Source organism: Drosophila elegans, unplaced genomic scaffold (assembly GCF_018152505.1).
Source record: "Drosophila elegans isolate 14027-0461.03 unplaced genomic scaffold, ASM1815250v1 contig_149, whole genome shotgun sequence".
NCBI lineage: Eukaryota > Metazoa > Arthropoda > Insecta > Diptera > Drosophilidae > Drosophila > Drosophila elegans.
The window spans coordinates 18153596-18169998 of record NW_024545513.1 but is presented as its reverse complement, the minus strand read 5'-3'; the positions used below and the strand labels follow the sequence as shown (position 1 = coordinate 18169998).

At 40.0% G+C, this 16403-nt stretch overlaps 2 protein-coding genes across 6 annotated transcripts; one reads left to right on the top strand and one right to left on the bottom strand.

The window, feature by feature from the left end:
- The first annotated feature begins 316 nt into the window (after positions 1–316).
- Positions 317–11034, top strand: LOC108144500 (acid phosphatase type 7). Of its 4 annotated transcripts, XM_041708179.1 has the most exons (5): positions 320–666; positions 5780–5943; positions 6360–6703; positions 9613–10174; positions 10800–11034. In XM_041708179.1, exons 1-5 carry the CDS (start codon positions 543–545, stop codon positions 10941–10943), a joined length of 1338 nt encoding a protein of 445 aa, XP_041564113.1. In that variant the 5' UTR covers positions 320–542; the 3' UTR covers positions 10944–11034. The 4 variants fall into 4 exon arrangements, with proteins under 4 accessions (XP_017124926.1, XP_017124934.1, XP_041564113.1 ...); XM_017269437.2 differs by lacking the exons at positions 5780–5943; positions 6360–6703; positions 9613–10174; positions 10800–11034 and adding exons at positions 2548–2741; positions 3505–3851; positions 3920–5516 and having other exon boundaries at positions 317–666; XM_017269445.2 differs by lacking the exons at positions 9613–10174; positions 10800–11034 and adding an exon at positions 7253–8213 and having other exon boundaries at positions 319–666.
- LOC108144521 (glycine-rich cell wall structural protein 2) lies at positions 10988–12500 on the bottom strand. Of its 2 annotated transcripts, none has more exons than XM_017269467.2 (3): positions 12382–12500; positions 11537–11918; positions 10988–11464 (listed from the first exon to the last, which is right to left on the bottom strand). In XM_017269467.2, exons 1-3 carry the CDS (start codon positions 12391–12393, stop codon positions 11103–11105), a joined length of 756 nt encoding a protein of 251 aa, XP_017124956.1. In that variant the 5' UTR covers positions 12394–12500; the 3' UTR covers positions 10988–11102. The 2 variants fall into 2 exon arrangements, with proteins under 2 accessions (XP_017124956.1, XP_017124965.1); XM_017269476.2 differs by having other exon boundaries at positions 11543–11918; positions 12382–12499.
- Positions 12501–16403: the final 3903 nt, after the last annotated feature.

Sequence of the window (16403 nt, the reverse complement as noted above, 5' to 3'; positions counted from 1 at the left end):
TTTTAAAAAATTTTCACATGCTTGTTTAATAACAAAACTCATTAATGGCAATACAACTTAAAATATTTTGTATGAGGAATTTAAATGTTAAAACGTTGTAAAACCATTTTTATAACCAGTCTCGGTTTTAACAAGTTGAAGTCTATTCAAAATTTATTTTCAACATCTCCCGCTTTGCTATATGTTTCCGAAACACCTAAATCCGTTGTAGAAAGATAACAAACGAGTTTGAAACGCGCGCTCAACTAGTGCAGCCTATCGATAGTTGCGGCATTGCGAACAATCGATATTTCTGGTATTTGCATGTTTGCCGGCCAAGGTCACACTGTTCCCGGATTGTTTTTGTTGCTGCGATCTATAAAGTACTGGATATTTCCATATTTTGCTCATTTTTTGTTGTTCCCGCAAGCGAATTTGTCGAGTTTGCAGCTTTCCAAATCAATTCCCCATCGGTTTGTGAACAACATTGACAACGACGCAGTTGTGATTAGGCAATGTTATTGCTTTTGTGACCCATCGAGGAACAATAACAATCAGCCAAAATGCAGCGCCTGCACTTTGCACTGCAACTGGCAGTTCTGGTCGCCCTGGGATTCGCACAGGTGTCCACCGAGGAGGTCAACATTGTCCACTATCAGCCGGAGCAAGTGCATCTGGCCTTTGGAGGTGAGTGCTTCGATTTTGGCGTTATGTAAAATACCTGTACAGTTGCATTCGTGTGTTCCACACCGAAAGAAACACGGTAGTGGGTTCTATTGAAATTTATATATAATATAAAACATTTCCATATAATTAAATAATAATGTTGAATCATTAGTTATACATTTGTTCAGATAAGATGGTTAAAGCGTAGGGCTCCATGTATTCATATTTTTATATAATTTTTACTTAAATCTAAATTATAAAATTTAAAATAAAATTGACATTTTAAACATAAATTTCTATTTGAAATGCTGCTATATACATAGTATATGAGAAACCTGTATATATATGTGTAATACGACGATACAAGTGCGCAATTGCCGGGCGTTTATCGTTTGATATCAGTAGTATTATCGATCCCACCCAGATTAACTGTCTCCATTAAGAAGCTTTCGAGTCAAGACTCATCCCTTCTTATGATTGCAAATGCGTTTACAATTTATAATCCAAATGGTTATTTTATGATTTTCGCACGGAAATTTTTTTTATTCATTTAAATTATTTCACAAAACGGTTTCTATTAGCTTAGTTATAACAAAAAATTGTTTAAAAAAGCTGGTATCAAAGCTGTACTTTTTTTTGGGCATTTTTATGTTTTATAAACAATTTTATTTCGTTATCTTCAAAAATGCCAAATAGGAAGTAGAGCAGAGGAAGTAGAAAAAAACCAGGAAGTTCCATTATTCCCAAAACAAATGCATTATCAGTTATAAAAGTGGTCAGCATCTTCAGCTTTTCTAACATTTCCATACATCCAAACAATTGTAAAAGTCAGCAATACTAGTTTTTGAGGACAACAATTTGTGTGGCTTGTTAAGAGCCCAGAATTTCCCATTAAGAGATTACATATTGGTTACATTAACAAAGATTTGTGTAGTAAATAAAATTTTTGAATTTTTAATTGATAATATATTTTATACTCTATAAATTAAGATTTTTGAGATCAAAAGTATCAGATAAGTTTTGGTTAATTTCCAATTATCTGTGATCATTTGTAAATGATCATTATGAATAAATTCGACAATCCTGATAAAAAGGTAAACAGATTAACAACGTTATATATATATTTTTGTGCAAATATGATTGAGTTAACCTTAAACTTGATCGTTATGTGATGTGATTGTCGAACAAATAAAGTCGTATTTTGGTGACTCCCCCAAAAATAGCTTTAATCCTCTTTATCGGGTGCAGCTATATTGTACGATAAGGTGGGCATTGGCAAACGTACATAGAAACCCTGAAATGCATTCGGAAGGCAAGCAAATTGAAATCCAGAAACGAGTCATAGACTTTGGCTCCCTGTGGGGCCCCATTACCGATAAGGGTGAAGATCGTCATATGTGCTTTGTGTTCTAGTTTTTCTGGGGAGGCGATAAGAAACAAAAACAAAAGAGCTTAGCAGAAAAACAAATCATAAATAGAGTATTCTAAAATAACATTTGGTCTTCAATGAATCCCCGACCCTGCTCCCGTTACAGAATAAAAACCAATTTACATTTGTTTTGTAAAAAAAACTAATTCAATTATATGATAAAAATGAGAGTGCAAACTCCGTTTTCAGTATAACTAATATTTATATTATTTAAATTCGAAAAACTCACATAAAAATGTATTTAAGTATCTATTTTTGATTGAAATCTTAAAAAAAAACAGCACATTGCAGATTGATCTGTAAAATCAATCAACATTTGTGCCAAGTTGACTAAAAATTGTAATTGGAAACAGGGCGATTGTTTGTTGTCCTTTTATTTGAATCGCATCACAATTTTGGCCAAACGAAATTGCTCAAGTTTGTTTTTCTTTTCCGCTCTCCCGTTCCCCGATATCCGCTTTGATCTGGACCAGAACGCACCGATAGCGAGATAGTCGTCACTTGGTCCACGCGCAGCCTGCCGCCGGATTCGGAAGTTAGTGCGGCCAGCGTGGTGGAGTACGGTCAGCTTGTGGCCGGACAGGCCAGACTCACCCAACACGCCAGTGGCACGGCCACCAAGTTCGTGGACGGCGGCCGCAAACAGGCCACGCAGTTCATCCACAGGGTATGACAGTGAACCTAACCGAAATCAGTGGGTCGATATAGTGTTGGATGGTGATTTCTTCAGGTCTTCAAACAGTATATCCGGCTCGAAGGACCCTTTTTTTGTATGGGAAAGCGATTTAGACAAAGGCTTGGCTCAATATTTATTTTTGTTTATTAGGAAACTTTACTCCTCAAATTAAAACATAACTCTATAAATTTGATAGGTAGTTCTTATGTTTAATTATTTACCAAAGTTTTTTTTTTTTTATACAAAACATCAACAGGTCAATTTAAGTTTGGTTGTAAATCTAAGCTTTTTTTTGCTTCTTTTAAATTAAATACGCTTTAGTTATTTTATCAAAGACAAGTATATTCTTAACTAAATTGTAAAACAATAGTTAGAATAAAGATAAAGTAATTGGGTTTGCAAAATATAATGTTTTAATAATATTATCAAAAGCTGCAATACAATTATGCTCAATAAATAGAAATAGAGGGAATAAAACATACTAAGTAGGTATGTCTGGCCGTTATCGTTTTTATTTTTGTTTATTTGGCTTCAAAATCTAGAGGTTAATCAGTTTATTTACTATAAAACAAAACTTAAATGGTTATCGTTCATTGAACCTTAGATTGGACATGGAATCGGAATAGCACATTAGTTTTGTGAGTTTAAACATACTCGTATAATGCTTATAAAAACCAACACAACACAATCGACCCACTTCGAAATCGGTTTAGGGAGATCAGAGAGATAGAAACTCAAAGTTTACTTCGCTTAGGTGACGCTTAGCAATCTGGAGCCGAACGCCACGTATGCCTACCATTGCGGCAGTGCCTTTGGCTGGTCGGCGATCTTCCAGTTTCGCACAGTGCCCTCCGCCTCGGTCGACTGGTCTCCGTCGCTGGCCATCTACGGGGATATGGGCAACGAGAATGCCCAGTCCCTGGCCCGATTGCAGGAGGAGACGCAACGCGGCATGTACGATGCCATCATCCATGTGGGTGACTTCGCCTACGACATGAACTCGAACAATGCGCGCGTGGGGGATGAGTTTATGCGGCAGATCGAGACGGTGGCCGCCTATCTACCATATATGGTGGTGCCCGGCAATCATGAGGAAAAGTTGTGAGTAGGAGCAGTAGAAGAGAGAGAGAGTAGTTCCCAGGAGCAGGCTCTAATCGTTCGTGTTGCAGCAATTTCTCGAACTATCGCGCCCGCTTCAGCATGCCAGGCGGCACGGATAACTTGTTCTACAGCTTCGACCTGGGACCCGTTCACTTCGTGGGCATCAGCACGGAGGTCTACTATTTCCTCAACTATGGCCTGAAGCCTCTGGTCTTTCAGTTCGAATGGCTGCGCGAGGATCTGGCCAAGGCCAATCTGCCAGAGAATCGGAGCAAGCGTCCGTGGATCATCATCTACGGCCATCGGCCCATGTATTGCAGCAACGAGAACGACAACGACTGCACCCACTCGGAGACGCTCACCCGGGTCGGTTGGCCCTTTGTCCACATGTTCGGACTGGAGCCGCTGCTCTTCGAGTTCGGCGTGGACGTGGCCATTTGGGCGCACGAGCACTCCTACGAGCGACTCTGGCCCATTTACGACTACGAGGTGCGCAATGGAACGCTGAAGGAATCACCGTACGAGGATCCACGTGCCCCTGTGCACATTGTCACCGGATCAGCCGGCTGCAAGGAGGGACGGGAGCCCTTCAAGGGCAAGATACCCGAGTGGAGTGCGTTTCATAGCCAGGATTATGGTTACACGCGGCTCAAGGCCCACAATCGCACCCACCTGCACTTCGAACAGGTGTCGGACGATCAGGATGGAGCCATCATCGATGACTTCTGGTTGGTGAAATCCAAGCACGGCAGCTACCAAAATTGAGGATTCGCCCGTCCAATCGAACTGAGACGATCATACCCGAACCAATCCAATCCAAGCTAGAGGAGTCTTCAGGCATCACACGCATCAATAGCAACTGGCAGTATTAGTAGCGCAAATTCGTCTCAATCTGATTCGATCACAAACTGTAGCAATAAGCGTGGCAGCACATTCCTTATCCAATTACATATATCAGCCCCAGCCCGGAAAAAACTACACTTTTTACTTAGCCAATTTTACAATCTCAGCATTTACACATTAACCATGCGCTTTTAAGTGCATTTATCTTGAAGTTGCATACTTAGCTAGTCTACCTTGAGTTTATACTTGGTCTCTTATCTGCTTTGTATGCAACTTTGAGTTTTACAACTGGTACTCGGGTTCAATATATGTCTAGATATGTTGTCAATATCATCAGCCACTTGAGCAGTTTTATGGCTTTTAAAAACAAACCTAGCCATTTGGTATATTTACCTGGTTTTATTGCCAAAAAACAAGAAGTGTCTCACTTCTAAAAGTGAAAACACAAATATTTCACCATCATTACTCTCAGAAAGTTATAAATACACATAAAAGTACAATTTTAACTACTTGTCGACTTCTGACTTAGCCATTTTATAATTCGATATTTAAGCTCAGGTATATCACCGGTTAGGATAATTTTTTAATTTTTTCTTTTAAATAACTTATGTTATGCTCGTATAACATAAAATTTTTATTATTTGGTTCTTAGGAATATTTTCTGTGTATTAAAATATGGCTTTTCCACCACGAGTGAGTCCATTCCCAAAAACTACATTAAATCCAAGTACCGGGTGTATTAATAGTCCAGGCAATTCGACTATTTACTAATTGTTGATTATATACTTAGTATCTTCACAATAAATGGCTTGAACTATCAAATATTCTTGTTGAATGGTGTAAAATGCATTTCCATTGGAGAACTTAAAAGCAAACTTTGACTCTTTCAGTTTTAATGAAAAAGTGCTTCGATTACCAATTTTCGCAAAACTTTGTTTAAGTCGCAGCAGTAATACATTTTTTAATTGCTGACGATATTTATTTTGGTTTATTGGATCGTTGTGGGCTCAGAATTTTTTTTTTTGTCAACTGGGTACGTGACATTCGAAGTGTTAAACCTCAAGTTAATCAGTGTGCTCCTGCAGAAACCGTGCTCGATATTGTCGTCACCTGGAATACGCGCGACAACACCAACGAATCGATTTGCGAGTTCGGCATCGATGGACTGCAGCAAAGGGCGAAGGCGGCGCAGATGCCCACGAAATTCGTGGACGGCGGAGCCAAAAAGGCCACCCAATACATCCATCGTGTGAGTAATTCCCGCACTAAGAGTTCCGATTGAAACCCCTCAACCTATGACCACTAGCCTCAAGTTGTTAGTCTGATGACTGTATTACAGCCGAATAATTTATTTTACTACTTTTACTGTTGTGTTTAAAACTAAATCAAACTAGTAATCCATAATTTCTTTGACTCTTGAGGGACTCTTATTATGTTGCCTTTTTAAAATATTTGTATCAATTACATATCAAGCATTGATATTTTTCATTCGTTATATGTCCAAACAAATAGTATCGCGAATTTATGTATTATACTTAAATGAATCATCAATAAGGCAAACATATAGAAATATAAGAAAAAGGCGGTGGTAGAGACTCATAAGGAGGCTTTCCGTGGAACACAATCGACACCTTCAACATCCAACCTGACTTTATCCGATCGCAGGTGACGCTGTCGCACCTGAAACCCAACACCACCTACCTGTACCACTGCGGCAGTGAGCTGGGCTGGTCCGCCACCTATTGGTTCCGGACGCGTTTCGACCATGGCGACTGGTCGCCCTCGCTGGCCATCTACGGGGACATGGGTGTTGTCAATGCGGCATCCCTTCCAGCGCTGCAGCGTGAAACGCAACGTGGCCTGTACGACGCCATCATCCATGTAGGAGACTTCGCCTACGACATGGACTCGCAGAACGGGGAGGTCGGCGATGAGTTCATGCGCCAGGTGGAGACCATAGCCGCCTACGTTCCCTATATGGTGTGCGTGGGCAATCACGAGGAGAAGTAGTAAGTGGCCGACCAAAAGGCAAGGATAACGTCCAAACGTTGGGCGCCAATTAGTGGTATAGAACAATTAACCAGAAATTCATATTTAATTTGAAAATATTTCTGAAATCTTTTTGTTGAAAGTATTTTTTTAAATTCTTTTTTAAAAAATCATTTCTAAAGTGTGCCTTTTTTGAGACTTTTTGAATATTTATTGGGATTAGTAGAAACCATTGCAGTGGCAAGTCACATATAATTTACTTGATTAATAAGTTTTGACATTTGACCAGTTCTTTGCTTAAGACTTAAATCCAAAGTTGACTTTGAGTTGGAAAAAAAATTCTAATCAAAACAAATTTTTTTCGTCTGGCCTAAGAACTTTTAATATTTTTAAAGTAAGTCATAACTAAGCCATAGAAATATATTTGACGCTAAAAATGAACTAGATCAGATAGATTTTCACTAATATTTGATAGTGCAAAGACAGTGTTTTAAATTTAAGAGAGAACTTCGGTGATGGCATGGTGATCAGCTAGTCTAATACTAGGACTTTCCCCTTCGATCCCACAGCAACTTCTCGCACTACATCAATCGGTTCAGCATGCCGGGTGGATCGGATAACATGTTCTATAGCTTTGACCTGGGTCCGGTGCACTTCATCGGTTTCAGCACGGAGGTCTACTACTTCACCCAGTTCGGGCTCAAGCAGATCGTGATGCAGTACGACTGGCTGGAGCGGGACTTGATTGAGGCGAACAAACCGGAGAATCGGCAGAAGCGCCCATGGATCATCACGTACGGCCATCGGCCCATGTACTGCAGCAATGACAACGGAGACGATTGTGCCAATCACGAGACCATTGTGCGCAAGGGACTGCCCATGCTGGACTTCTTTGGACTGGAGCCGCTCTTCTATCAGTACGGCGTGGACGTGGAACTGTGGGCCCACGAGCACTGCTACGAGCGCATGTGGCCCATGTACAACTATACGGTGCTGAACGGATCGCTGACCGAGCCGTATGTGAATCCGGGTGCCCCCATACACATCATTTCGGGGGCTGCCGGCAACCACGAGGGTAGGGAGCCGTTCTTCAAGCGCATGCCTCCGTGGAGCGCCTTTCACAGCCAGGACTTTGGTTATCTCCGGCTGAAGGCCCACAACCGTACGCATCTGTACTTTGAGCAGGTGTCCGATGACAAGAAGGGCGAGGTCATCGATCGCTTCTGGGTGATCAAGGACAAGCATGGCCCATACGATCCCATTCCCAGTTCGGATCTCAACTGAAATTTCAGTGTTATAAATTCGCTGCAGTATTTATTTATATTCAAATCGGGCACAACTACCTACGAAGTCTCTCACATTTGCAGTAAGCGGACCAAAAAAAAACACCGTCCTGTATTAAAAGTACTTAGCGGACGCCATATATATTTTAAAATTACATATGACTATATTATACATACTCTTACCAAATGTAATTGGAATATACAAATATACAAATAAACCACCGACGAGTGAGAATGATTATGACAATGCTGTGTTTTTTTAATTCAGAGGGGACTTACTTTTCAAATAACAACAACAACAATAATTTAATTGAACTTCAACATAAAAAGAAAGTATTATTATGTTTTCATACATTTTCAGGATAACGCAATAATAAGAAATACACTTATTGTTGATTTTTGTGGTTTAAGGTATAAAAGCAATAAAAACTATTTCATTAGGAATTCAAGACTCGGAAGTTTGGGAACAGGATTCCTTTAAATCGCTGGTCTTTTTTATTTAATATATTTCTCTTTTAGATACTCCTAGTCGGGTCTTTTTTTTATTCCATTTTATAATATACATTTATTTAAAATAATTTTTTTGGTCCTTAAACAATCCATTCTTTATTTGTCCAAATTAAAATACTGAATAAATAAATTTGTAGGTATAAAACACATTCCAAGAAGATATATAATAAAATATAAAACCCTTCATGATCGCTGCTATTTTAAGAATAAATTCGTTGTATGTTATAATCGCAGCTGGTTAATTTCGTTATAGACAATCTCCGTGACATTGTGGTGACCTGGTCGACGCGTGGCTCCCCCAATGCCTCGGTGGTTAACTTTGGCCGGAACTATCTCACCGACAAGCTGACCACGGTGAACGGCACCTGGCAGCGATTCGTGGACGGCGGAAAGAAGGCCCGCATCCAGTTCATCCACAATGTGGTGCTGAAGGATCTGGAGCCGGACACCCGGTACGAGTACAGCTGCGGCAGTCCGCTGGGCTGGTCGACGGTGTTCAGCTTCAAAACGCCGCCGGCGGGCGAGAAGTGGTCACCATCGTTGGCCATCTTCGGGGACATGGGCAACGAGAATGCCCAGTCGATGGGTCGCCTTCAGCAGGACACGGAGCGCGGCATGTACGACGCCATCATCCATGTGGGTGACTTTGCCTACGACATGGACACTGCGAATGCGGCCGTAGGCGATGCCTTTATGCGCCAAATCGAGTCGGTGGCTGCCTATGTGCCCTACATGGTCTGTCCAGGCAATCACGAGGAGAAGTAGTGAGTAATTAATCCTTAATCCTTAATCCTTAAATTACTTTTTCTGGTTCTGCTTAGCGGTGACCAAAGTTGTTAAGACCCCATAAATGTGTCTTCAATCGCAAAATTTATAAAAATATGAATTTTTTACAAAATGTTTAACAATCAACATGTTTTTTTCCAATTTTTAACATAATTTTTTAAACAAAAAAAATCAAACTACTTAAAAATAAATTTTAAGGTTTTAAAAAAGCCTGTTAAATTTATCAATATCTTTGTCAATTTTGTTTGGATGGTCTTCAAATTTTAAGGACGTATAATTAAAATATTTAACCTAAAATTTGTGTTATAAATTTGTAACTCCCTGAAATTTCGAACCTTCTTTTCGCACAGCAACTTCTCCAACTATCGTGCCCGTTTCAACATGCCCGGCAATACGGACAGCCTGTGGTACAGCTTTAACCTGGGACCCGTGCACTTTGTGTCCTTCTCCACGGAGGTCTACTATTTCCTCAGCTATGGCTTCAAGCTGCTGACCAAGCAGTTCGAATGGCTGGAACGCGACCTGGCCGAAGCCAATCTACCCGAGAATCGGGCCAAGCGACCGTGGATCATTACGTACGGCCATCGACCGATGTACTGCAGCGACGACAAGGAGTACGATTGCAATGCCGACTTGGAGACGTACATCCGCCAGGGTCTGCCCATGCTGAAGTGGTTCGGCCTGGAGGATCTGTTCTTCAAGCATGGCGTCGATGTGGAGATCTTTGCGCACGAGCATTTCTACACTCGCCTGTGGCCAATTTACAACTTCAAGGTGTACAATGGCAGTGCCGAGGCGCCGTACACGAATCCCAAGGCACCCATTCAGATCATCACCGGTTCCGCCGGCTGCAGTGAGGAGCGCGAACCCTTCTCACACGCTTTGCCCGCTTGGAACGCCTTCCACAGCAACGTAAGTCAATCAACTGTCACAGGTATGATAGCTTTGGCCACCCAGATTGCTGATTAGATGAACTATTAGTCACAGTAGTAAAGTAATATTAAACCTTAAGTTTATAGGAGCATATGCAAGTGTGCAAGCAAAAACTCTTAATTAATACAGATTTCTAAAGCATGTTTTCTTGACATCAATAGGGCAATATCAATATCATTTAAATAAAGAAATTAGTAAGCTACAAGAATCTAACAAATAATAATCATTTGAAATGATCCAATATGGCCTTCACTTTCACACTTACTATTTCATTGTAATTCTTAAACAAGTCATAAGTGAATCCGCGAATTCTTTAGAATACTCACAAATAACAAAGTTATACATATAAATCGCCTAAGTATTTATACAATATTTTGGCTTTAACTAAACTGCGTACTTATTTCTTTATATATTTTTTTTTCATCGTCTTGTTTTGAATTTTGTATATATTTAATTGAAATTAATTATAATGTGTAAATTTAAGACAATTCTTAGCAGATTTGCAGGCCGTTTTATACCATCCTCAACCTTCAGTTGTCTAAGCTGGAATTTGTATACCCTAATTGAGAGTTAGACTATATTAATGAGGTTCTTATATCCACAGGACTATGGCTACACCCGCCTGAAGGCCCACAATGGCACCCATCTTCACTTTGAGCAGGTGTCCGATGACCAAGACGGCGCCATCGTGGACTCCTTCTGGGTGATCAAGGACAAGCATGGCTCCTACCCGCCTCCATCCCAATGAGATTTCAATTAGTTCTACTTATGATTTTCTTTTTATAGCATCTTTTAATAAAAATAAAGTTAGAAAAAATATCGAAGGTAAAAAAAAAAAAAATAAATTCAACTAGCTTAGATCTTGAACGTTGGGTTGCGCCGGCGGTCAGTCAGCGCCGTTCGTCGTCTAGTAGACGGTGCCCGAGATGCCGGATCCGTAGTTGTAGCCGGATCCGATGGGCGGCACTCCGCCCAGGGCGCCCAAGCCGCCGCCCACCACGCTGTTGCCGTAGTTGCTCGTATAGTAGCTGGACGGATAGCCGCCGGCTCCGAACCGGGTATTGTAGTACGGATAGCCAGTGCCTCCGGCTCCGGCGCCCAGCCTGCCATTGTAGTAGGACAGCGCATAGGGATTTGAGTTGTAGGAGCCAGCATAGCCGCCCAGTCCCGATCCATAGCCACCCAAAGCGGATCCATAGCCACCCAGTGCAGATCCATAGCCGCCCAGAGCGGATCCATAGCCACCGTATCCGGCCACTGCAGCGCCATCTGAGGAAATGAGGAAAGTGAATGTTATAAGGATGTCCTGGTTGCCGGAAGTCCCTTTCATCCCACGCTCACCCTCACCTAATCCACCCAGCGAGCGCGAGCTGTACGGATTGTAGTAGCTATCAACGCCAACGCCACTGCCGTAGGCTCCGCCGTAACCCGCTCCCAAGGCAGAGCCATAGCCGCCATAGCCAGCGCCATATCCGCCGCCGTATCCTGCTCCATAGCCGCCGCCGTATCCTGCCCCACCGTAGCCACCGTAGCCACCGTATCCACCAACATAGCGCTTCTCCTGCTTCTTATCCTGCAGCGGCGCATAGCTGCTGGCGGCGCCCACCTGATCCTCGACTGCCACCGCTGCCGGAGCCGATGCCGATGCCACCTGCTCCAGGTCAGCCTCCGCCGCGTCCTGGGCCCAGGCACTCAGCACCAGGCTGGTCGCTATCAGGATCAACTACACGGAGATTAAATGCCACATGCCATAGGGGGTTATTTATAATAGAGTATTTCCAATTGGAAAATTCATGCTTTTTTCTTTGGATTACCAACCAATGGCCACTAAAAATCAACATCATTACCAAAATTTTAAAATTATGTTTTACCTCTACAAAATATGGTATTCATAAAAATATTTTTTGAAAATATTTTTAATAAAAAAAAAAATTTATGAATTTAATAATAAATATTTTAAAAAATGCTTGTAACCTAATCTAAATGACTTTATAATTATTGTGGTTACTCAAATGACAATTGTTCAATAAAAAAAAAATTAAAAAAAATGGAACTTTAAAAATTGTTAAAACACACTTTATAAACTTTGGATCACTGTATTAAAACTGTTTTCTATGATGTTGTTTCCATTAACAGCACAAGTCAGAGGATTGTAATCCAAGAGTGATCCTTTGACGACTCCTTACAAAGCACTTCATGTTGTGGTTGCCTGCTTGTGGTGTTCACTGTATGCTGGTGGCTCACTGCTCCTCTAAAACTCTGTTGCGCACGCGCCGATCGACACTTGTCTAATGATTTCAGTGCCGGCCCAGCGCTGGCTTTTATACCCACCGATTCCAATCCCCATCATCCCAGCCAGTGAGAGACGCCAGCGAAGTTGGAGCCCAGTGGCTTAGACCAATGCTGCATCTCATCTCATAGTGTTATTTTGTTTTGCCATTTATGACGCATGCCACGAGCCACTGGTCAAAATATATGGTTAAGGGTCTTGGCTTAGTCACCCAGCATATTGTTTTTTTTTAAGCACAAATTATGGATTTTAAAATTTAATTTTTCACATGAATAAAAAGTTCGATTTTATTTAGATAATAACATTTCTTATTATTATTATTAATATCAAAAACATAGCCGTATAAGCATTTCATATATAGAATTTTTTGAAAGTAGCTTCCTTTTTATTAGACACATACATATAAAAGTATAAAAACTATATCAATTGAAATCAAATTTAGCCTTTTGTTTATTTGATCTTAATGTTTGTATGTGGAAACACTTGTCTTATCACAAAATACATACTTACTCTTTACAATATTTTCTTCTTTTTTTATAAAAAGGACCTCTCCTCATCTTTAAATTAAACGATTTGAGTGACTAACTGTGACTTAACATTTAAAAAAAAAAAAAACATAAAAAATGCTTTGTTTAAAAAGACAACAAAAAACTGGTACTCCCCTCCAGTCACTAACGCTCTATTGATCTGTATATTAGGCTAGAAGGGCGTGTGCGGCTGATCACACATCATTATAAATATTCCCACGATCTGAGGATCAATTATACCACACAGCTCAGGAGCAACAATAACAATAACAATGATGACAAATGCTAATTGAATCATTAACTTGACCCTGGAACGGGTAATTGGCCAACATAAAACACAAAATAGCAAACCCCACAGCACTAAGCACGAAAAACACCGATCATTCAAGTCCAGTGGAACGAACGATTTAGTTAGATAAATATTGAGGCTAGTACGTGACTCATTTCGAGAGTGTCAAAACGCTGTTCAGTTAACTAAATCTCAGTTTGGTTTTCACTTTCCAGGCACTATTTTGGCCAACCAAAATTGAAGAGAAACCCAAAACGGATCTAAATGTTCGATTTTGGTCAACAAAGGTGACAATTGTCAATTGCTGGGGGGGTGACCACTTAGAGAGTTTTGGCCAAGAGCTTTGCACTCCATGTAAACAATATATCCCCACGGTTGACACATTTCTAATATCTAACGGTCCAAAGTGGCACTTTTTAATGGGTTGAATGACTGCCAAAACATTACTTTGTCAGAAGATAGAAAAATTAGCGACATAGAAAATAAAGAATAATTTAGAACTAATTTTTTTGTTTTTTTAATACACACATAAAGTACAATACATTTCTGTAAAAATTTTAATATATATTTCATCTTGATTAAAATTTTGTTGGTTCTAATTAAATGTTTATAAATGAATTCGGATTTACCCTTCGAACTTTTTAAAAATTTGAAACCAAAGTGACTGTTTTTGAACTGGAAATTACAGAAGCCACAGTTTTAGTAATATGCTTTTTTGAAAAGCTACTCAATTGAGGAGTACAATCGATTTTACCAAAGTAGCCCAGACCATTCATCCAGTTACAGATGCAGATATGTGCCAATAGTATGACGATACTCATCCATAGATATGTAAAAAATATGTCAAAATAGTTGTCGATACTGAAGCCTGTGCTGTTGTTGTCGGTTGTCGGTTGTCGGTGTCATACCGCCCCCATATGAGTATAGATATTGGTTGTAGGTATATGAGTGGGGCCACATTGTTCGACCCGCCGGGCATGTGAAAAGTGTTAACTGACTGGAAGCTCTGAGGCAACGACTGCGATGACTTGACTTGGCCATGGGTGTACATTTGGCGATGGCCTGGGAGTTTTTACCCCACTGAGACAATGATTCTTTAATGCCGAGGCCTAAAAGCCTATTACACGGGCAGTCCGTGAATCTCTCGGTAAGTGGTAGCCTCCAATGCAAAAGCACCATATCTTGGGCACCGCCGCACATACGAATCAGTATAAAATAGCACAACAACAAAGAAATTTAAAAACATTTACCTCTAATAATGTGATAAATTATAAAGAAATAAAATAGTAGCTCGAATACGTTGAGAACTTTTTTTGTAACTATTATTGGGAACAAAAAAAAATTCTAAAAAAAAAAATGCACGAAATTCACTTAAATTTATTCTTAAATTCGGTTTATTATTTATTTTTAAAACCGATATGAACAATTAAAAAAAAACGTATTCGCTTTATAAGTTTTAAGCATAACCAAAAACACAAGAACACAAACAAAGTACAAAGAGTATATAAGTATACCTATTTGATTAAGATATAAATAGTTTAGATATAATAGATAATAAGATAATAAGATTTAGAGATATTTAAATTATTTCCCAATAATTTAGCAAATGTTGATTGTATTTGAACTTAAATTTACCCTTTTCTTGCTGTGCGTTCGAAGGGAAGAACCAATTCCAAGCTTAGACAGCTAACATTTTCCTGGGGCGTTGCCATTACTCGTTGTTCTAATTTGCAATAGCAAATCACGCTCAACAGCAATAGCAATCTTGCATCATTCATGGCAGTCGCACGCCCACCAATTATATTTACAAACAGATTTAATTATAATTGAACAGCGGGCCTGTTAGCTGAAAACTAAAACGAACCAAATGAAACGAAAAACCGCAAGCAATGTACACCGAGCAAATGAAGCTGAAAATTATGATTGTGATGAATGGGAACCGGGAGTGGGAGTGGGTGGAAGTGGGTGGCTTCTCCGCCACAGAGCCACTAATCTCAGCCAGGGAGACAATGGACGCGACAAACAAAGCAAAAAAAACCAAAACGAAACGAAACCATGGCCTTTTCCGTTGAACTTGCACTTTGCATAATTGCATATTACCATCAGCCAAGACCAAGAATACTTCACACGATTATCCATGTGCATTGTGCAAACCCCCAAAGCCAAACCAAATCCCTCCCCCAAAACGCCTACCACCCCCCCATTCGACTGATCACTGGGCTCCGACCTTGGCATTAGTAGCTGAATCTGAGAAACCATAGAGACCATGACAATCTCGAAGAAAATTAAGGGTGTCGTGAAGGATGAAATTAAGAATTCCAGAAGCCATTTGTCAGAAGCAAAACCAAATCTCAAAAAATATTTCAGTTCAAAAAAAAAAATTTAGCATTTTTTGTATTTTAAAATTTTTAATAACTTCAGATAACCTAAATATTTTATTGTTATATTTAGTTAGTTTTATGTAATCCTGAAGAATAAACTAATCTAAATTAAACTTAATTAATTTCAAACCCATTTTTAATGTTTTGGTCCTTTGATCCTAAGATTTAAGTTTACTATTGCCTACTTTCTAGAGCATGGTTGATGATAGGGTCATTTTAAACAAGGATCGACTTTCGAAATGAATCAGATTCGTTTGATTATATGTATGAGTCTTATGAATAACTAGATTCGACATCTCCACTGATGAGTTCCAGTTCTCATTGACTTCGATCGAAAGCGAAACAATGAATATATGGAAGAAGCTGAGGAGGGGTGCTCAGATGCATGACATATCCATAAATTTCCAGTCAAGGCGTGGGCAAGGCATAAATCGTTTGCCAGAGACAATGCCAAGGGCATTTGGGCACAAATATGTTGAATCTATCTAAAACGGCACGTAGCCCCTTGCGTCTGTTAGATCCCAACCAAATTGAAAGACAGTTTCGATTTGAATGCTGTAAAAAATATACATATACAAATATATACAGGACTGGGTCGCCATATATATCATGTATTCGTGTATATATCAGTTTATTTAGTCTTCTGCAAAAGTTCTTTGGCGAGCTGCCCGCGGAGCTTCCCTCTAGAAATGGCACCTCGCCTAATCTCTAACTATTTCAT

Excerpts from the sequence above, each read along its gene's own strand:
- LOC108144500 (XM_017269437.2), top strand. The coding sequence starts at position 543 with ATGCAGCGCCTGCACTTTGCACTGCAACTGGCAGTTCTGGTCGCCCTG. Across the intron at positions 667-2,547 it reads AGTGCATCTGGCCTTTGGAG|AACGCACCGATAGCGAGATA; the intron begins GTGAGTGCTTCG and ends GATCTGGACCAG. Across the intron at positions 3,852-3,919 it reads GGCAATCATGAGGAAAAGTT|CAATTTCTCGAACTATCGCG; the intron begins GTGAGTAGGAGC and ends TTCGTGTTGCAG.
- LOC108144521 (XM_017269467.2), bottom strand. Across the intron at positions 11,465-11,536 it reads GCTGGGTGGATTAGGTGAGG|ATGGCGCTGCAGTGGCCGGA; the intron begins GTGAGCGTGGGA and ends TCATTTCCTCAG.